Consider the following 23,631-nt stretch of genomic DNA (forward strand, 5'->3'; position numbering starts at 1 on the left):
CAGCACCGGTAACAAACTGTGAACGCGAAGGCAGGAGATAGAGCGAGAGCTAACATGTGACAACTTGTGCGAGTGGTGTAGGCAGGCATGCAGAGGGGGTTGGGGAGAGGTAGAATGTTCGTAATGACACTGTTATAACAATTTTAAGGGAACAAGGAATGTGCACCGGATGCTTTGCTGGAGATCCGTCTTAGAAAAATCACGAAGACGGGGAAGGAGAAGTATCCTTAGGCCCCCATTTTCACATTATCTTCCCAGGCACCTCAAATGTACTGGCAAGGAAGAGCCTAGACAGGGACTCTGGGAGATAAGTTGTGAGGTAAGGAGGAGGATGGAACGAGGTTATGAGCTGAGGAGGAGGATGGAACTAGGTTGTGACCTAAGGAGGAGGATGGAACTAGGTTGTGAGATGAGGACTGAACTAGGTTGTGAGTTGAGGAGAAGGATGGAACTAGGTTGTGAGCTGAGGCGGAGAATGGAACTAGGTTGTGAGCTGAGGAGGAGGATGGAACTATGTTGTGAGCTAAGGAGGAGGATGGAACTAGGTTGTGAGCTGAGGAGGAGGATGGAACTAGGTTGTGAGACGAGGAGGACTGAACTAGGTTGTTAGCTGAGGAGGAGGATGGAACTAGGTTGTGAGATGAGGAGGACTGAACTAGGTTGTGAGTTAAGGAGGAGGATGGAACTAGGTTGTGAGCTGAGGAGGACTGAACTAGGTTGTGAGCTGAGGAAGAGGATGGAACTAGGCTATGAGGTGAGGAGGAGAACGTAACTAGGATGTGAGAGGAGGAGGAGGATGGAACTAGGTTGTGAGGTGAGGAGGAAGATGGAGCAGTTTCAGGGTTGTGTCCAGTGGCGGGCTTTGGTATGAGTGTTATTGAATCTTTTTCTTCTCTATCAAAAAGGCTATTTACAAAAGACAGAATATGAACTCTGTGTTGAATGACTTGAAATGAAGTTTATGAAGATTGAATTCAGAGGGATGTGGGGACCTACTCTACCGTACGCCTGAAATGACTGAGGAAAGCCGCAAATGACCGCAATCATCATGTAATATCTCGGTCCGGATTTGAATCGAGTACCTTCAGAATTTATGTCATTCGAGTTATTCCTGTCGGCTGGAATTTTCACTGACATTGACAGAAACTTAGACTATATAGTATCGAATGACTGACTGGTTGATTGATTAGATGATGGTGAATAACAAATTGGAAGGATATAGAAGGAACACGTCATGGATTAATTAAAGTGTTACCCTGGAATTTCTCTAGAGGGATTGAGGAAAATCACGAAGAACCTGAAGGAGTAGGTGTGTGACGCAGACAAGTATCTAAACGCCGCGATGTAATGGCTAGGATTCGCGATGTTTATGATATGTTTCAGTCCCTTCACGCAACTGGTGGTACATTATTTCAGAGCAGGCCACGAACCTACGTTCATTACCGTACCACATACGCGTTCAGTAACATACATCTTCATATAATTTCACGGTTAATTAGGAAACAATGTTTTGCAGAAGCGAACGTTCAACACCGCTAATACCAAACCCTGTGACCGGACACTATCCTGAGCCAGTTCCATCCACCTCCCATGCCCACAGTATACCATATCTCCCTAAGCTTCATCTTAATTGTATCCTCCCAGCTCCTAACTTTGCAAATGGTAGTTTCTAGGATGTTTTCCAACCAAAATTCCTTGTGCATTTCTTGTATGTCCCATTATAGTCACAAGTTTAACCATTGTAACCTCATAGACATAGAAAAATATGAGATATGCCTGAATTGCTCTTACTCCATGCGTTTTAGTTTCATATATTTGCTTGAAAATTTTTCAGGTATTTGCAATATTCTTTCCTCTAAGTAAGATTTCGGTTTATAATCATACAGAACAAATGATGAAATTCTTGTTGTGCATATCCCACAGTATTCGCCGTTTTAGAGAGTACACGGGAGGCACATTTTGGAAATAAATGGTAGCAGTGATTTAGAGTATATATTGAAGAAAGCCATCTTCTGGGATGTGGCGCCGTGTAGAAATTGTGTCAACCGACGTTCGGAGGAACGTATCGCCTCCATCTTCAGGATAGAAGACAATAAGAAATCCGCGAGCGAACCAGCAGAGCACGTGCAACAGACTGAAGATGGAGGTGATATGTTCCTCGGAAACGTCGGTTCACACAGTTTCTACACAGCGCCACGTCCCAGAAGACGACTTTCTTCATAGTCACCGCCGAGAAAACCTCAAATCTTACATAGAGTATTTATTGTTCACCATCTTTATCATGAACGTCGTTCTGTATGTTACCCCTGTTTCCAGATAATTATTTGTAAATACTCTGAAATGACTGTACACATATGTATGTTATGACTTTGTTGAAGAGTTTGGATTCATTTCATAGCATCATTTAATATATCCGAAGTCAGTCTGTTGCGTAAGGATGCCAAGGGAACTGTTATCCTTGCATCGCCAATCAGAGACAGTAGATTCCGTTCTGTGAGTGACAAGTCTGTGTCGAGGTGTAGTATTGATGTAGGCGATACTTGTGTTCCACAGATCGCCATCAGCGCCGGTCGAGCGAGTGCGTCGCTATCGTCAAGACACGGCGCGTACCGTCACGTCGGGGCAGTTTGAAAGACGCGGCCTTAATGAGCAGCTGTGACGACAGTGCGACCAACACGGCTGTGAATCGTGGAGCTTGCGCATTAATTGTGACGTCAGCGTCGGCGTCGCCTCCATCCATGCGAACATCATCTGCACCAACGTTGTCAGGAAGTGGTAATCGTGGTGGTAGTAGTGCTAGTGGTGAAGGAAGTGATTTGCGAGGAAGTGGTGGTAGTCGGGTTACTATATTCACAGTAGCACCGCAGTTTCTGGTGACCGCTGTGTCTACCGCTAGCACAGCAACTGCTAATCTACTACAAGGTCTTCAGAAGAAGAGGACCAAGAAAAAGATCGTGGTGTCTTCTACAGGAAATCACGTGGTGAACGAGATATCGAGCATGGAGACAAAGCAGGACCAACCATCTACACAGGAGGAAGGTAAGTTGAAGATTTCATTTTATTATTAAGGAGCAGTCCTAGTTATAAAACCAGTAGTGCGTGTCATGCGTTTGGTGAAGTGTATGAAAGTTACTGCCTTGTAGTAACTTTCAAATCACATACATTTAACAATATCGTTCAGGATTTAACGGAAAAGACAGACCTACATTCACGAAAAATGCATTTATAAAATTATGAAACCAGATATATGTATATATACATATGTATGCGTGCATATGTTGGTTTGTCATATGTACCCACACCACACAATTTGTACAGATGTCTCCACAGTTTCAGCACAAACTACATGATATGACTTCATGTTATTTTTGTGGATTGTTCGTCAGAGAGAGAGAGAGAGCGATTGAAATATTGACGTATTTCGCACAGTAATCTGTTTAAAGTAGTAACTGTTCTTCTTGATGCATGCACGTAAGACCCGTACTTTTGGGAAAGTTGGAAAAATTGACCTTTACTTGGACTATAACTTTATGCAATGTGTTCATTACATAAATAATTTATCGTGTTTTAATATAATCTACAATCGCAGGATAGTTATTTTGCTTATTTTAAAAACATAAAAGTAGGCGTATGAAATTGCCTTTCTGTGTGTGTATCCCCCCCCCTGACAATTTTTGAAAACTTTAACCGATCTTTATGAAACTTGGTATGTATGTCATGCCACCCGAGACCATGTCAGCGGCATGACTCGTACATCCCTCCTATCAGTACTACCAACGCTACATCCTCTGAAGCTGTTGACGTATTAACCTTAAAGTTACTTGAATGTTGAACCGACTGTCATGGATCTTGGTACATGACGTCCTTTCAACAGTATTCACAAATTCCTTCCTCTAGTAATAACAAGACAACGACCACCAAAATTCTTGAAGTGGAAGCCTTAAGTTTGATTTTAATTACATTTTCATTTCACGGATATGATACCACTTACAGTCTCATAATGGACATATTTTGAGTGTGAGAAATTCTGCCATCGGAATACAGTAAAAATAAAGTTACAGTTTCAAACCAACAAAGGACCATGGTTTCACGATTTCAAATAATTTAATTAAATATTTTGTAACATTGTGCATTCTAATAGCTGTTGCCATAGAATTATTGTAATCTGGTTTACGCAGGATAACACATGGTCATATAGGAAGGCGTGAAATTATTGTGGGTAAGCAACTCTTTAGGATTTTGTGGTATTATATTCAAATATTGACATTGGCGACAACTTTACAGCTTTAAACTTAATTATTACATGCGGAGTCAAGGCTCCATAAAATCGATTTATTGTTTCATTGACTTCATTACGCATTGCTTCCTTACTCATGGAGCTGAGCCCTTCTGGAGGAGTCGCCAATTCTGCAGCTACTCAAGAATTTCCCAGTATTTTATGGAACCCGAAGGTTCATTACCGTGTTCACAAGAGCCTTCTACTGGTCCCTATCCTGAGCCAGATCAATCCAATCCATGCCATCCCATTCTACCTCTCTAAGATCCATTTTAATATTGTTCCACCTACGCCTTGGTCTTCCCAGTGTTTTCTTTCCTTTTGGCTTCCCCACCAATATTCTATATGCATTCCTTCTCTCCTTCATTCGTGCTACGTGTCCTGCCCACCTCATCCTCCTTGACTTGATAATTCTAATTATACTTGGACAAGAGTACAAGTTATGAAGCTCCTCATTATGCAGTTTTCTCCAACCTCCTGCCACTTCATCTCTCTTCGGTCCAAACATTCTCCTCAACACCCTGTTCTCGGACACCCTCAGTCCATGTTCCTCCGTTAATGTCAGAGACCAAGTTTCACACCCATATAGAACCACAGACAAAATTACATTTTTGTATATTCTAATTTTTATGTTTTTGGACAGCAGACGAGAAGACAAAAGGTTCTGGGCTGAATGGTAGCAAGCATTACCCGAGTTCAATCTCCTCTTAATTTCTTCCTGAATCAGGTTCGATCTGTTATCGTTGTTCCCAAATATCTGAACTGTGCCACATTTTCAAAACATCTGTTTCCTATCTTTATGTCGTGAATTTGCCCTGCATTTTGGTGACGAGACAGTAACATACACTTAGTTTTCTCAGTGTTTACTTCTAGACCAACCTCTTTACTTGCGTCAGTTAAAGTTTGTATGCTTTTCTTTATGGTATCTACATAAACAGCCAGTAGACTTCATTACGCGTACATAAATAAAGTTCTTGCTACTTGCACCAGTAACGCAGATTGTAGTGAAAGGGAAGCAGATGATTAGTTTCCCCGGAAATCCATGTTTAAACTTGGATTTTTAAAGTAGCAGGCTTAATCGTGTTTCAGATTTAACCACATTTGCAACCTTAATTGCGCCTACTTGCCTGCATAACAGAGATAAAAATGTGTAGGATGGTTGGCGATCGATTATAAAGTTTCACTTGAAACCACGTTGTTGCTCTGCTGATTGGCTGATGGCCAAGAATCGGCCAGTTCGCTGGTGAAGATCATTCGTTATATGAACGGCGTAGGTCATATCTTGTGTAAGCAGCTTTACGGAAGAAAAGTCCGATACAAGGCTTGTATTTTCGAATTTCCTACAGGCTCGGGGATACCAGAATCATGTTCAAAGCATAATCTGGTAACTATCCAGTGATGACCTAACTGACGATGAAGAACCCCTGTTCGCGTAGTGGGTGGAGCATAAAGATGTTACGTGTACTTGTAAATTTCTCTTTGGACAGTTCTTGAAGTGGTGTTTGTCACAATCTTGAGGGAATCACTGTACGTTCACGACTCGGTCCCCAGAGCCTCGTTACTTATAGCAGGTGAGACTCGAGGTAGTAGGAAAGAGTATTGGAGACACTTCCTCTCTCTGCAATCCTAATTGTAAAAGGCAAAAGTAAAAAGTAAAGCTATCCCTGTAACAGACCATGGAGGCCCATAGGGTTGTGAGATGTTGAGGTTTCCCACATTTTCTAGACAATCGCCTCATGGATGGCCGTAAGGTTGTCAGCCTTACGCGCCGGTCGTCCTTTACCCCCAAGAATATTCCTGGTACTCATATCTATTAGAGGTTGAGTCGACCCCAGGGTCATAGTCCGCCTCATCGCTTGTAGCACAGTGCCTCAACCAACTACTCTCCTGAATGTGCCCCCTGAAGGTTTCTTATCTTAAGCTATATATATTCTTTTCCTGTGGCGCTACAGCCCCAATTTGGGCCTGGGCGTACCTCCATGAAACTCTCCGTTTCACTTCGGTTTACTAGATCTTACACATATGGCAGGACTCCTTGGGCGAGTGATCAGCTCGTCGCAAGGCCTCTACCTGTAGACAAACACAGAAAAACGCACACAAACATCCATGCCCTGAGTGGGATTCGAACCCACGATCTCGGTTTCCGAGCGAGCGAAGACAGTGCATGCCTTAGACCGCTCGGCTACCGTGACCGGCTAAGCTACATATTAGTGATGTGAAATTATTGGGTAATAGGCGAGTAATGAATCTGAAAGTAGCGTCAGGTGTTAGAGTGATTGCAGATGGAATTTTGGATTGGATATTGGACTTATTGACCACTTTAACACATAACTCGTAATTACACTTAAGTATAACGCTATCGCTCATTTCCACACTTTACAAATCACTAGAGCACACAGACTCGTGTTCTCAATCTGTTATTATACGTCTCCTGGTAACGGTTCCAACAATGGCTATTCCTCTGCTTCCTTACTCAAATCCTCTCTGAACGGCGGCTCCCTTCCAACTGCATATTGTTGCTTCCACTGTCTTCCTTATAACCCATTTGCACGGATCAAGTAGAAAATACCGTTTCCAACAGTACCTCTATTGCTGCATGTATATCTGTGGCCGCGGGAACGTGTTTACGGAGACGTTTTCTAGAAACGGCTCTACACGCTGCAATAGGTTGAAGGGAATGATCGTGGCCTAACTATCTCTGCATTTTCCTGGAGGAACTGAAAAAAACCTTGAATAATATCAGGATATTCAGTGTCGTAGTCGAGATTCGAAACAGTTACTTCCCAAATATTACCGCTTGAAGCATCTTGTTCGACGGCAGGATGATCCTGGCGGTTCAACAAACAAGGAATTGTAATGGATTTCTAAAATGACGTAAGACGAATGCCGGTATGGTCTTATGTAATAAAATAATAGTTGCACTACCCAGTCTTTATAGTTAGATACTCCACTCAAGGTCCGCGTCATAGCTCAAGCGGTTAGTCGCTGGCTTTCCACCGCGGTGGCCCGGGTTCCATTCCGTGTCTGGTCAAGTGGGATTTGTGGTGGACAAAGTGACGCTGGGGCAGATCTTCTCCGAGTACTTCGGTTTCCCCTGCCAATCTTCATTCCACCAATTGCTCCACAATCACCCTCACCTATCATCTTGGGCCGGTACAATAGGCCAGAAGTGGCCTCAGTACAAAAGACTTAGTCCCACCCCACTAGCAATAAAAGAAATAGATCCTCCACTCGCGTTGAATTGAACCAGTCATAGAAATACACCGCGTTGTGCAAGTTATTAGTACTACAGAGCATTATGGAACATATGTTGTGAGAGTCAGTGTTGCAGTACACCAGGGTGAAATTAAAAATATGGACTTACCAGTTTTAAACAAATTAAAAGAACGGTTTTCAAAGAATATTTCTCGGAAAACATTCATTCCGACGCTGTAAAAATATTATTGCATTTGACTCTAATCAGTGGGATACATTTTGTAATTTCCATTTCAGTGTTGCCCCGCCAAATGTTTTTACTCTGTGTTACAAGGTTTATTTTTTATTTCTCAGTATTATTTTAATGTGACAAACAAAACGAGTATACGTTTTATATGGAACATAACGGAATTGAAATGTGCTCTTAGGGACAAATGTTGTCACACAGCAATATTTGTTTAACCAGTTGCTTCTCACTGTTGTAATACAACTGAACTCTGTGTATTCATTCAACCAGTGTCGACATTGCTCCTGTTTGTTTAGAAAAGAAACGGCTAATACTGTTCCAACATTCGCGAATATTTTGTCTACAGTGTTTTTACAAATTTAAGTCCCATTGTGCTGGTGAAGTGAGAAAGGGGCAACTTATAATTTGAAGATGGCGATGAGCGGTGTTAGTGTGAGTTCGTGACAGATGTCCCAGAGACTGCTTCTGTCCCCATAGCCAGGGGTTGTTGAGGTGATTGTCGTAGTTCTCACGCTATACAGAGTGCAACTGAAGGTGCGGACAAACGCTGGGCGCGAGTTCCACACACCAAAACAAGAAGAACGGTCCGTACCGACATGTACCGGAACATTTAGTTTTAAGTTATAGCTGAATGCTTGTGTACACATCAGCAGCAGTACAGCGTTAATGTGTGGGTAGGGATTGTTAGTGGCCGGTAGGCCTGCATGTCTTGCCTCATCGGCTTACAGGAAACCACTACCGAGACTTCCTTTTAGATGACCTGCCAAAGCTACTGGGAAATGTACCCCTGCCAGTCAGAGCACGAATGTGGTACACGCATGATGGCGCTACAGCCCATTCTAGCCGTGCCGTGCAAGATGTTCTCCCAAACTTCTAATCATGACGGCTGGATAGGTATCGGAGGACCCACTGCATGACCTCCACGCTCGCCAAATTTGAATAATCTAGGTTTTTACCTTGTGTATGCTGTTTCTGTTGACAACGAAGAGGCACTTTACTATCGCATTGTGGATGTCTGTCAGACTGTCCGCTACTGCCCCGGCATCTTTGAACGGATGCGGCGGTCCATGATGAGACGTGTCGAGGCGTGCATTGAATTTCATGGAGGACATTTTGAGCACTTGTTGTAAACGTACTCTTAATAATTCTCAAATGATATGTTTTCGGATACATGTTAATATGGATATGTTTTCTTGTTTTGGTACCCTGCATGTACATATATACGTGTAACACACACACACACACACACACACACACAAAGTTAGCTTATGCCTTTTCCGTGCATAAACGCAGCTCGCGAACTACGGCACTTATCACATCAACCCCTGATGATGGAGACAGTCTCTGAAATGTGTCGAAATGTCGGACAACAACTCCACACACAGGGCTCGTCCCCGGAGAGACTTTGTTGTACTAGCATACTGTCGCTGTGTAAGCTTCAAACCCTATGTGAATTATAGATACTGTTATGAATCATGGGTATTATTACGTTTTGGGATTTATTAATCTGCTGTATAACTGTCAACTTCTCAAAAAGAATTATGCTTATAGTCTTGTTTTCCGTCTATAATGAAACAATATTTACGTAACAGTATTAATTCACACTTAATTCACTAAATGTTCGTTAAATGTTTCAAATTTCATTAAGCTGCATAGGGTTCTCTCAAGGTAACGCATTTTTTTAAAGGAGTCTACTGGACTGTGAAGCACTTTAAAAAATGTGTTGCCCGAAGATGGCCCCGAAGATGGCCCTATGCTGCTGAAGTACGTATGATAAACACCAAATGTACATATATTTTAATAATTTTGTCGACATTTTAAACATTTAACGAACATTTAGTGAATTAAGTGTGAATTAATATTGTTTAATTACTACTGTTGCATTATAGAAGGAAACCAAGACTATAAGTTATACCTCAATGCAACAGAATGTACATATATATAATACTAGAATTATGCTCTATGAGTTTAAGTTAAAGAACTTAACCAGAGCTTGTGAGATGTTACGGTCTAATGTCTATGACTGTGAAGAGTACAGTCTTGTTGTCTGGTATAACTTTACCGACATTTCGTCGGAATTTCGCCTTCATCTTCAGTGTCAAAAATACTCGGCTTGTTGCTACTCTGTTTGCTGTTAGTGTGTTTGCTTGCTGGGCTGAGACCTACCCTTCGACCATGAAGATGTAGTACTTTTCTCTGAAACCTTGGCAGATCTCTATTATAATATACGGTGTATCGTCCTAGGAGACAGTACTTTTATTACTAGTATTCAGTAGAGAGTTTTTCGTTCCCTCATATTTCTGTACGAGTACAATTGTGATTTCTGGAGCTCATGATAATGTGGAGGATTTGGAACCCAGTTGCTTTGTATACTGATTCCATCAACATTTATTTTCCCTGAGATACAGATGCTGTTTTTATCAGATATATCTTTAATTTTCTTATACTTCCTTTCTTCTGAATACCGAGTTTGCTTACCCTTGATCTGTCAAGTAGACAACTCACATGTTTCGCCATTTGATTTGATGAAAATGTGAGGAGTCCATTTAACCGACGCTTTCTTAAGGATAACGAAACCGAGGAAGCTGTGTTTTATGTTTGACCGACACTGCCAATTATTTTACAAATGATTGCAACTAGAGAAGAATATTTTTATTAATATTATTATGCATTTCTAGTCTCTCCCGTGAATTACACGAGCCTCCAAATCTCATATCCCTCAATTTGATCGTCGTGATATCTGCTGAAAAGTGCGAATTATGAAGCTGTTCTTTATGAAATGTTTTCCAGTCTCCAGTTATATCCGCCTTCTTCGGACCAAGCAGTTTTCTGAGCGCCCTGTTCTCAAATACCCTCATTCTGCGTTCTTCCCTTAATGTGAGAGACCACATTTCACGCCTCTGTAAGCAACAGGTAGAATTTAGAATTTGAGGTTCTCACAGCGATGGTTATGAAGATATAATGTCTACTGTCCATTGAAATTAAACCGACGTTTCGGAAGAATATGCCTCCACCATCTTCGTTATCGAAGCAAGAAAACTAGCAAGAAGCAGACAGCAACCCTGATGTCTTAGTATATCATTAGAAGTCACTTCGCCTCCAGGTTGGAGTCAGTGAGGAGACACGAGATGGTGGTAGTATCCCCCTCCCGCTCTGAAAGAAGGATGTACCTTAGAGGTAAACGACACTTCTTCAAAGACGGATATCTATGGTTCTGCTATCGCTTTATTACAAGGAGGCAGTATCTGCTGTTGTTTCTTTGCCTGGCGCTTACTGTAGCACTGCAGGTGACAGCCACACACATTGGCGTTGCTGTGAGGTTCGAAACAAATCTTTAAAGCTGGCCATACGTCACTCAAGTGCCATTCCTTACTCCTCATGATCGATAGATTCCACCAGATTGATCCCTGAGATGGTCGAGAGATCTCCTGAGGTTTCCCCTATAGAAATATTTAACAAAAAATGGATAACTGAAAGAAGCTTCATGCTGGTTTCTTGCTTGGGCTATTCTTCGACCCTGAAGATGGAAGAGACATGGTCTTCCGAAAGGCTGATTGACATTCAACGTATTTCACTACGTTATATCCCAGATGACAGAACTTTTCAAAACTGCCGATGTGAGAACCTCAAATCCTGCAGTTAATTGTTAGCTGTTATATTTCTATTTCTGTTCAGTCTCTCTTACCTTCTTCTCCTTCATTTCCTCTCTACTCTTACACCTGCCATCGGGTTAGGCTTACCCGTATGTTCTCCTTGCCACTGTCTCCTATTGGTGCGCCCGCTCCAACAATGCGGCCCTAGTCCTACCTTCCTGTTATCAGGACTACATTTTTCATCCTTGTCTTATTCTTCTGCCATGAAAATGGAAGCATTGCTTTGCTCCAAAACGTCGGAAGCGATCTACTAGTCTACATGGCGTCAAATACAAGTAGAAAGTAATTTTATCCTCTCTGTTGATCGAAATTAATACCAGATGCCCCTAAAAATTCCTGTCTTTCGTGGCGTACAAAGTATCTCTTCAATTTATAATTCATGGATCATTTTGGAATTATTATGCCTTCTGTTATCTGCAGACAGTTTAGTCAATTATTTATGTATAGTCGATTTTGTTTTCCATATTAACGATTTTTGATAATTTTCTAGTGTCATAATTTTGTTTCTTATTGTTTGCTGACGTTCCTGCAAATATCATTATACGGGAACGACGATAACTCTGAAGTACACGAATTAAGTGAGTTATTTTAATGAACTTTAGGCCAGTTTTTGATGTTTTTAATAAATGAATATGAACCCTGAATTACTTTTCTCTTGCTAGATTACTGTTATCTCTATTCGGTACGAACATATCTAAGAGAATTTTAAATTCGTATCCCTCTTTGTTTTGTTATTGAACTTCCCCTATTCTTGTATCATTATAACGAAAAGTTTATATTTTTTGTTTTAAATTAACATTTTCCTTATATAATAGGCCTTTCATATACGAGAAATTCAAATTTATCGATTTTCTTGGTTAACCTTCCATCTAATATTACTGTAGACATATTTCTTCGAAAATCCTTTTCATTATTTGATATTTTCATATTGGTTTGGTAAAGTAAAAAGTAAAACTATAATAATTTATTTAATTTCAAATTGTAAGTATTGTTAATGTTAAAGTCGTCTCTAAAACAAATCAAATGTCTATAAATAGGTTTGTATGTACAGAAGACACTGTCAGTTGAAGTCAGGTAACGTGAAGTGCCGAGAGAAAAGGAAAACGCGCCGGAGAATGGAATCGCCAGAAGCCTGCTACCGGTTTCTAATCCTAGGTTTGCTCGAGCTTAGACTCATTCGCTTGTCACTAGACGCACTGAAACAAACACTGATGATCAAGTCAGCGAAGTGGATGAAACAACGATTCGAAACGCATTACTAACGCTGTATAGCGTTCCCACAGTCACAGTACATGACCCTACTGAGTTCTGTTCAATAATTTCATACACGTATCGGTTTCTCTTTAGACCAGGGCTGGCCAAATTTCTTTTTTAGAAGTCGTACCCAGGCTGCTGAGGAAATATGTATTTGGATTTGAGAGAAAGCTTTGGAAGATGCATATAGAAATTTTATCGGAAAACCTGAAAGTAAGAGACCGTTTGGAATTGTTAAGCATGGATGGAAGAATAGGAGGATAGTGTTTAAATGGGTATTACTCGTAGATAAATTGTATGTGAAGCGATGAGTTGAGGTACGGCCTAGCGACAAGTTTCTGTGAAACAGTAATGAATACTCGAGTTTCACAAAAGGCAGGAAATTTCTTATCAGCTGAGGAACTGGCGACATCATGGAGTGGCGGGTTAGTTGACAGAACTAAACGTCACAGTTATGTAATGTTGGGGATGTACTCGTATCTATCACAGCAGGATCATTCAGCTAATTTTGCCAGAGTAACGACTAGGAATCTGCCCACATGTCTCTGATAGATCATCCGATCAGTCAACCCAGCTTGGACCTCTCTCCCATCTGTAATCCGGTCATCACAGGAGAAGTGAAAAAGCTACAACTTTGCTCAGTGTAGACTGAGTGGGAAAGTTTGTTTTCCTTGTGTTGATGCAATACGTAGAGTTTTCTCTCTCCAGTGGTGATTTGTGTCTTGATAGTTCTCTGGTTCAATACCTTATACGTATCGAATTCTTAACATTTTGTCTTAGCTGTCGCAGATGGTTTGCGTTGTGCTTGGCTTTGCATACCCTGTCTTGATGCTGGTGCAGATGTCCAGAGATAAGGACTAGCTCTATCAGTTGGACCCAACTGAGTAGGTTTTACCTGAAAACGGAGACAGAATCCAGTCTCCGAAACGTTGTGTTTTGAAATATAAAGAAGACGATGGGTAATGTCCAGAAATATAATATTTATACTGATGTACCATCGTCACAACGTTTTAGATCTTGTTAAAGACCAGAAACTTAGTTCCGTAATTGTGCAGCTGGATGCCCTTTTCAGCAAAATAACCACAGAATCGGTGGCAAGGATTTGTGATCCCTCAGTATTCAGTCGATACACAACGGACGTGTGGGTGTGACTGGCTTACAGAGCCGTCCACCGTAACTTGATTCGTAAACGCAGAACATTAGAGAAACTCCCTGTATGTGCTTAAAATAGAACCGAAAGGTGTAGTTCAGGCTAGCGACCATCGTGAGCGTCTGTTAGTTTGACGATACCAAAGTGCATGACGACAAACGAATCCATTGTGTTTTACAGAAGGGACGCCAAAAGAGTGGAAGCCGCATGGATGGAGCTTATACTACCTTCATTACTGGTAGAAGACTAGATCAGTAATGAAATCCAGATGTAAGAGACACCACTGCGTTTCAAATAATATCAGTGAAATTTGGGGCTGCCAAAAGAATTTGTTGCAACATATGTGTAGCTGGAACGCACACTGGAAAGAAGTAATCCTGGACTCCAGAATAATGGTCGGAGAGCCGGACTGCAGGTGGAAGATTTTACGAACAGAAAATTAAACGTAAACCCTTATAGTATTGTAACGTGTCGGGAATCCAGAAGAGTCACTTCTATGGAAACGCTAGAATAGACCGTTGCATAGGAAACAACAATCGCTCTATTGTAGTTCTAACAGGAGTCTTCACGGTTTTAACAGAGGGTTCGTTGCATAGCAGCGACCGAGGTTATAAAACGGGGTTGAATGCATTCGAACAGTCAGTCTTTATCCAACCGTTGAAGAAGAGAGTCTCGGATTAGTCGCCAAAAGAAGTTAGTCTGTTATAAGCCGCCGAAGAAAGCAGTCCAGTATCGGCCGAGACATTGTGTAAGCAGTGATTGTAACACTGCAAGTGGTAATGATTGTAAAGTGTGTAAGGTGAGTGAGTGGAATAAATTCGCTATATCAAACACCACAGCGTAAACTTATTTGTAGCGTGACGCACACAACACGCTACATTATGAAGATGATGAATATGGGACAAATGAGAACGGTTGTACCAATGTCATGAAGAAAATGTGTGAGGTGCAAGGAATGTGAGGAAACAGTTCAAGGGGAAAGGATTTCAAGCGAAGGATCGCAAGATGAAGACGAGGCTGAACATGTAATGACTGAACAGTGAGATGAGTCCACATTCCGAAGAGTTCAATTGGAGTTTCTAGCGGTGACTTCCGCTATCCTACAAGAGATATGAGATGATGGCATCCCAAATGAGAAATATCTGAAATTCCACCAAGCTTCGCGCATATTCATCCTCTTCCCAAGTTCTGTACTCACTGTACCTAGCCATGGAAAATTCCGCAACACCACTCAGTGAGATAATCATTTCAGTTTATATTCGTGTAGATGGGCCGTGTCAAATACCCAGTCTCTTTAACATTTCCTTGCTTCTCTCTTTCTCTGATTTTCTACTGTCATCTGAAGTTGTTTTCTATAGTTAACTGAGGTTGGCTTCCATAAAACTCTATGTGAGCTGAGGTTACGCTAACTAGCTGACTGTCTCAACTATTCTCACATTCGCTCACTCACTCGTTCATTCTCAGTCCTTCTTGAGAAGTCGACAGCTGTTCAGCAACTCAGAAGTTCCTAACATGTAATGAAATTCGATGGTTCATTACAGTGTTCATAAGAGCCGTCTTCTGGTCCCTATCCTGGTCATATGAACCCAGTCTACAGCCCCATCCTTTTCCTCAAATTTTAATTCGCTTAGTGGGGGGGGGGAGTCCAACTGGGTCCACTCGGCACGGCGGCCACTGATTGGCCTATTGTAGCCTGCCCCGGGTGATTATGATGATGGCGAATTTGGTGAAATGAAGATTGGCAGGGGAAACCGAAGTACTCGGAGAAAACCTGCCCCAGAGCCACTTTGTCCACCACAAATCCCACTTGAATAGACCCAGGATTGAACCCGGGCCGCCGCGGTAGGAGGCCAGCGACTAACCTCTTGAGCTATGGCGCGGCCTATCCTTTTCCTCTATGATCCATTGTAATATTATCTTCCAATCTACGTGTACATCTGGATCTTGCTATTGGTCCCTGTCCTTCAACTTTTCCTACCAAGTTTCTATGTGCGTAATGTTCTTATATCCCGTCCGTGCTACAAACCGTGCCCTACGTATCCACTTTGACTTGATTATTCTAATAATATCTGTTGACGAATACTAGTTATGAAGCTCCTCATTATACATTTTCTCCAGCCTTCTAGTGTTATTATTTGATCCCTTATAGGTCAGCATATTTTCCTCAGCACCCTGTCATCAAATATCCTTAGTATGTATGTTTCCCTTAATGTGAGAGACCAGGTTTCACACCCATATAAAATTACTGGCTAAATTATAATTTCGCAATATTTTTGGAGGATATATTGTCTATCTTTATGTTATGATTTGGTCCTGCATTTTTCTGACGAGACCACTGCAGGTACTACTTCCTCTGTGTTCATTTCTAGACTTGCATCCTTACTGACGTCTGTTAGAACTTATGTGCTCTTCTTTACGGTATTTATATAATTTCTAATAAATTAACATAATTAAAAAACAAAAGTTGATATCTCCTGTTCAGTTTCAATTCTACCTGGTTCTGTAGGACATTCCTAACTGTATATCCTGAACCAAAGGCAAAAAGCAATGGCGATTCAGCATCTTCTTGTTTCAGACCATTTTGAACAAGAAACACATTGCACAAATGTTCACCTATACGGACATTACTATATATTTCGTTGAAATACATTTGAATTAACTCAATTTCACGGGTGTACAAAACTGAATGGTAATATTATGCAGTACTTCCCGATTAACTGAATCATAGGCTTTTCTGAAGTGTATAAATAGCTGATATTCTGTCTCATTTTACTGTAATTTTTTCATCAGTGTCTGATGAATGCAAATAATTTGATCAGTAGTTAATCTCTTACATCGGAACCCATATTAATGATCCCCAATAATTTTGTGCACATATGGCGTTAACCTAGAGAGAAAGGTACTGGGGTAAAATTTTCATATGCCTCAGTGTGTTGTATTTTAGCGTCCTGTTTCACTGATTTTCATTCATGATATGTACACAGTGGCCGTCTTGTAGTGCAATCACTTTCACCTGTTACTTCACGACATGTTTCGGCATCATAGTGCCATCATCAGTATGTACTACAGTCAGTTGTATAACCACTCACATTCGTAAGTAATATAGAAAACTCCTTGCAGCCACAATAAATCCTTCCTTGTTCCAAGCAGAAATAATGAGTTTATGAATGTAGAATCCTCCTGCTTGAATCAGTTCTGTCGGAATTTGAGCAATACCTGACTATTTGAACATTTAAAATTTTTCCTTAACATTTTCAACTACAAAAGGACTACATTCAGATACTAATGGCTCAGGTATATACATTTTCATCTGCCTGCCATTACTGACTTCGTCTACTCGTACATTTAGGACCTGAGATAAGCAATTTTTCCATCTGTTCGAAATAGTGTGGGCATATGGAATCAGATTACGTCTCTCATCCTTCACCAAGTTATTTCTACATTCCTGACTCTTCTTAAATGTATTTATATCTCTATGTAGAACTGTATAGCTCTTGTTCTTGCTGTTGGTTGCAAGCTACTTAATTTTGCCTTACAGTTATTATCTCATATTTTTAAATGACTGCTAGCTTCCCATCTTACATTATTCAAATTACCCTCATTTATTTGGCTGGCATCCTTTATCTATTGCAATTTGGTTTGTTTCCTTTGATCTAATAATTTTGAACAACTTTATCGAATAACTACTTACACTGCTTCAGTTCCCTAATAATCTACACTCTTTTTGCTGAAATTTTGGTATAATTTTCTAACAGTTTACCAACCTCTATTGATATCCATACCATCATCAAAGTTTTACAAAGCCGTAAAACCGATAGATATTTTAACCTTGTACTGTTCTGTGCCTTTCACCTCGATAGATTCTTGAGACGGAATATCCTCCCATCAAATTTTCGCCCTGTTCGCTTCCTTGCCCGCAGTCTCTTCCTAGCTTCTGCAATCACGAAATAGTGACCTGTATTACAGCCGGCTCCCCTGAAAGACGGACACCAAATATAGTTGAAGGCTATCTCCTGTCAGTCTCATTGTGTGTCTTCCCATCAGAAGATTTCCAAATGAATTTACGAATGTTGTGATGTGGGAACACCGCACTGTCGAGAGTTATAGTTTTGGATGTTGCAATTTCGGCTATTTCGATTCCACTGTCATTACTAATTTCATGCAAATTTTTGTAAATATTTTGAAAATATCTTTATACCTGTTTTGTCCCTGAAATATCCAGTCCCTTTTGTCGTGTGTTGAACCCTGCGTTGGGGCATACATATTCAAAACAACAGTGTCACACCAGCGATCCCCTGTGATATGTGTGATTCAGTATTCAGTATTCAGTGTTGAGGGGGTGGGCTTCCTCATGCACTTACAACAGTTATTGGTCCATTGTGCATCCCCCTTTTTTAATTTCTACTGTCTCCATACCCTACCGGTACTGGTGCTTACTATCAGCCCCATTCTGCCAGCGAGGTTCCAACCTTCTACTGGCAGTGGTATCTAATAGTTAGTCCCTTTCTCTCAGAGAGGCCCCCCCTCCTCTGGCAGTGGTACCTAATACTTCCCCCATCTACCGGAGGCATTGGAAACTACTTTGGGCGAGAAACTTTTTGGCCAAATTTAGCTCAGAGGTCTCCTAGAGACATGAGGTTCTTTTACGTGCTGTAAATCTACGACACGGGACCCACGGCTTAAAGTCCCTCCCGGAGGAGTTGTTCCCTGAATTTTTTCCGCCCTTAAAAATTCCACGACCCCTAGACTACGGAGGCCGCTGTGATATGTGTGATATTCTATCACTAGCAAATTCTACCCTCTTAACTGCTGATATGATTTTCTTAGGTACAAAAAATTCTGTCCCTAATTCACGGTTCTCGTTCCAATTTCCATAGAAAGACATACAATCGCCTGCTGATTCAATGTAACTCCTGTCGCATCTGACCTGTACTCCCACCGAATGTAGCGTATACTTCGCGAATTCTATTGCAACTGTTGCCAGTGAACATGTCCTATAGAAACTCCTTACATTCGATGTCTCACATCGCATTTACATTTTCCCTTGGTTATGTCCATCCAAAGATCGCCTCTGTGGTCTAGTGGTCAGATTTCCTGGCTACAGGTCAAGAGGCCCTGGGTTCGATTCCCGGCTCTAATAGATTTTCTGAGTTATAGTGGTCTGGAACAGGATGCACTCAGCCTCGTGAGTATAACTGAGGAGCTATTTCGAGGAAATAGCGGCTCCGGTCTAGAAAACCGAAATTAACGGCCGTGGGGATCCTTCGCGCTGACCACGCTACACCCTCTATCTGCTAAAATTTTCACTAACTTCGCCGACAAGCAGCGGTCGCTCGGTCGGTATAGTTCCCTTGTGTCCTTCTAAAGAACCCATCCGAGGCCCATGTCCACGTCTTCTCTTAAATCGTTTTGTTTATGTGTATCTGTAATAGCGTATTTAACGACACTTTCACTGACTCATGCCATATAGCGTCGACTGATTGGTGATTAATGAATGGGAAGGGATGAGAAAAGAATGTGCTTGGCCTAAATTAACCTGTTCCGGTATTCGCTTGGACGGACTGAGACAAACTGTCAAGCTAGTATATGTATCTGCCGAGATTCGAACCGGGTGCCTCCCGATTACAAATCAGCATTGCCATCGTCTGAGCCAACTTTCATAGTGTACATGATACTATACATATGCTTTAGTTTCTACTTTATTACCGTTCGTTGCATTTGATTATTTAGAACTTCTGCTTCGGAAACTCTATATCTGGGGATTAATTTTCTGTCCGGACGCCAGCTATCGTAATTGTAGATTTGTTCAGTTCTTTCACAGAAATCATATTGTAACGTGTTTTCGTTACTGATCCCACTTCTGACACCAGNTAAAATACGTAGCTCGCTGTTGGCGATAATTTCAAATTCACTTTGGTGTAGGCTATTCTCTCTTTATAACCTCCGCAATAGGAAAAGCATAGTTAAAGAAACTAAAAAATCGCAGATCTTCTGAGATTTCCAGTCGTGCTTGGATTCCAATGAGTATACATGAATTGAATTCCAAGTCGTCTTGACAACTGTCGTCAAGCGATAGCTTCTCACGTGTCACGTCGGCGTGATTGCACGTTAATGAGTGACGAACATCCGTCTACACAAATACTCGTATGACATCCAAATTCTAATTCCCATAGCTATTTAACCATCCCTTCCGTCAAAAAAATGGAAATGGTGGTGTCAGCGGGGTTGATATAAAAAAGTAAAGTAAAGCTAACCCTGTAAGAGGCCGTGAAGGCCGTTAAGGACCCCACATTACCTTAACAGTCTGCTCAAAGAAGGCGGTAAGGTTGTCAGCCTTACGCGCCGGCCGCGCTTTACTCCCCAGGAAAATTATTTAATTAATTCCTGGTACTCATTTCTGTTAGAGGCTGAGTCGACCCCAGGGCCATAGTGCAGCCGGAAGGATTAGGTCAATTGAAAAGAATCCAATGACCTCAACCGGAGTTGAACCCGCGACCTTCCGGCTTGTAGCATAGTGCCTTAACTACTACGCTACCGATAGTCGGTGGTATTTTTGTATTTGCTCTTTTCGCAGTTCTGGGAAGTTTATCACAGTCCCAGATGTGGTTTACAATTTGAATTACAAGAAATGCGCCGCGCATCGCTGATGCTAAAAATTGACCAGCTTTAATCTCTTCAGAAAGAACATTAGTCAAATTATTTCACAATAATTATTCTGGAAACCATATCTCACTTTGTTAGAAAAAATATAGCTAGCAATCATATACGTATTTAATAAAAGTTAATGTTGTTCCTTTGCTGGATTAATTAAGCGCCACGCCATGAAGATGTATATAGGAGTGGAGGTCTAGCTCCACCATTCTTGACCTCGGCACTACATGGAGATGTGTTGCCAGCCTTGCGCTCTGGCCACTTTACCAATAGGGAAAGAACTCCCGGTACTTATTATACACGTATAAGAAAGAGAGTGTGTGGACCCCAGTGCCGGTTTGGACACCATGGAGCAGGACAGCTCAACAGTTTCTATGTATTTGCGATCTAACCAACTTGTAAATTGTGTTATAAATTTTCAAAATTCCTTGTTTATATACTTTTATATCTTTTACGTTCCATATGATACTGTTGGCTCAGTGGCACAAAAATGCCACAATTTAGGAGTGTGTGACTATGGACGGGGTTTGTATTCATTAGTGGATTTATTGAATACTTGTACACACAATTCGGTACTACAAGTAATCACAGCGCTATCGACAATCTCCACAATTTTACAAATCAGCACAGCACAAGCTAAATTTATTCCAGCCTGCTGCTTCTTCAATAGCAGTTTCCTAGCAACGGCTTCTAACAGCGGAGATTCTTACGTTTACCGCGCTCACGCTGTTACTGTCCGGCAAATATTCCACAACTGAACTCTTTTGACAACTGTCAACTATAGCGCCACCTTTTCTCGGCCTTCTTTAGAGTGCTCGACTCAACTGCCACCCCTCAACAGACTGGGTTCCAGGCTGGCGCCCATTTCACACCCTCCTAGTCTTCTATTCACATGCTGACTATCAACTGACAACTCTCTCGCCACCAACCAACTACTTCACTTCACTTCACTTCACTTCACTTCACTTCACTTCACTTCACTTCACTTCACTGCTCTCAGCAAAGTCAAAGTCAAAGTCACATTGCGGCTGACGGCCAGTTAGTCAGTAAGTCTTGGTGTCGAGCCCCATCTGGGGCTCATGACCAGATAGTAATTATTACCGTTTGACAGTTACGGTCTTGCTTCTGTGGGGCGCCCTCTCTGACTAGAGGACGGGTCTGTCTTTTATATATGCTGCTGGCCTTTGCCAGTGCAGTCTTTCTTGGGGCCGAGTCCCTTGGGACTCGCGACCATATTTTACTGCCTCAAATTTGAGACTTCTTTTTTCGTCGTCTCCTACGACTCGCAGGGTCACGGTGGAGGTATTCGACTCCGCCTCCACACGGGGTTGCTCTCAGTGAGAGAGAGAGTCAGACTTACTTTACGATTGGCGGTTTACCACCAACCAGTTCCATCTTGGCGTCAGACACCTTGAGGCCCACGACCAGAGACTTTTTTTCCCCAACTGAACTCTTGCGGTAATAGTCCCTACGTAACATCCTCTCTGACGAGAAGACGGATCTGTCTCTTATGAATACACTTGACCTTTCGTCAATTGTATATTTCGCACATATAATATGTTATCGAAAATTCTTCCTTTTGCTTTATACACAAGTCCTCTGTCAGTACGGGCTTTACAGAGCAGATCACGCCTAACTTACAGATCTTATGCTACAACGAAAACTCAGTCATTTGAACGGTCATAAGCTTGACCACCGCCAAGTTTAAGCCTCTTATATTTTCTATGTCTGGCTTCACCTTGTCCTATACCGCGAACATGTTCATTATCGTGATTTTGTATGAGTTCTGGTTGTCGTCTGCACAAAATTGTTATATAATCGTATACATGCGGAAAGTTGAAAGCCGTGTGCAAGGCGTGGACTGGTGTGCACCTTGGAAAATTTCCAATGGTTCGCGAAACGTTGTTTTGCGTGCGCTGCAATTTTATGAGGTAGGTGTCTGCCCCTAATTCACAGGCGGGACAAGCGTAAGTCATTACTGATCTGATCAGTGACTTACAGAGGGATAGTTTAATTTTTGCGTTTAAACGCTCACCTTTGAATAGGGAGTAGATTCTAATAAATGTTCTGAAGGCCTTGACTTTAATCATTTCTATGTGAAGTCTCCACGTAATCCTCTTATCGAAGATTACGCCCAGGTATTTTACATGATTGACGAAAGGGATATTCTGCCCATTCAATATAAGATGAGTCTGAGGGGGCCCAAGTCTATGAGAGAAGTAGATTGCCCGAGTTTTATCTTCATAGATTTTTACGAGCATGTTCCAGCGATCACACCACGTCTGAATAACACTGAGGCCTCGCTGCAGCTTTCTGAGAACGTAACCCTCTTTGTACAGTGTGGGAGAGAGAACAGAACGTGGCACTCCTGCTTGTATATACCTTGGTGTAGACATTTCACCTTCGACTGAAACTCTGAATTTTCTCTGAGAAAGGAAAGAGCCAATAAGCTTGATTAGACTTATCGAAAATTGTAATGTAGATAATTTATAGTATAGCAAGCCAGTGTGCCATGTTTTATCAAAGGCTTACTCGATATCCAAGAATAAGCAGCTGTTGACATGCTATTCTTGAAATTTTAGGTTACGTGGTCCGTAAGGCTCATACATTGAAGTGTCGTGCTATGACGGGCACGGAAACCAAACTGGCTTGCATTAATCAGGCCTTTTTCTTCAATGTGCCTTTGGACTATTTTCAGAATAACTTTTTCGAATAGCTTGCCTGTTGTAGATGAGAGACTAATAGGGCGTATGTTTTGAGGAAATTTAGGGTCCTTACCGGGTTTCGGTAACGTTATAACCTTTGCTTCCTTCAAATGCTTTGGAAAATGGGACAGCCGAAGGCAGTGATTAATTAAATGTGTCAGATGTACCAGTGTCTTCTTGGAAGATGCCCAAGGCATTCATTTTGAATACCATCAAGTCCACAAGCCTTTCGCAATTGTAATATATTTGCTAATTTATGTATGTCACAAGGTCGTACTTTCCCCAAAGGAGTGCCTTCTACAGATGCAAGCAGAGCTTGGACTGTAGTCTCTATCTGTCGCACATGGCTTTCGTCACGTAGGTCATGGGATGTGGACTGGTTTTCTAAACAATCCGCTATCACGTGGGCATTCTCATCAGGGTGATATGTTATTCCTAAAGGTCTTTGGTCCATCCCTTTTCATAAGCGATTTCGCTATAGGCCACAGCTCTCAGCTGAC

General features: G+C 41.6%; 1 protein-coding gene across 1 annotated transcript in view; it reads left to right on the forward strand.

The window, feature by feature from the left end:
- Positions 1-13,776, forward strand: part of LOC111863163 — a 41,956-nt gene extending 28,180 nt beyond the window's left edge. The window contains exons 3-4 of the mRNA XM_023849215.2: positions 2,554-3,039; positions 13,640-13,776. Of these exons, the coding sequence (XP_023704983.1) occupies positions 2,554-3,039; positions 13,640-13,776 (623 nt within the window). The remainder of the gene's footprint in view (positions 1-2,553; positions 3,040-13,639) is intronic.
- The last annotated feature ends 9,855 nt before the right edge of the window (positions 13,777-23,631 follow it).

Source organism: Cryptotermes secundus, unplaced genomic scaffold, assembly GCF_002891405.2.
Source record: "Cryptotermes secundus unplaced genomic scaffold, Csec_1.0 scaffold265, whole genome shotgun sequence".
Lineage (NCBI taxonomy): Eukaryota > Metazoa > Arthropoda > Insecta > Blattodea > Kalotermitidae > Cryptotermes > Cryptotermes secundus.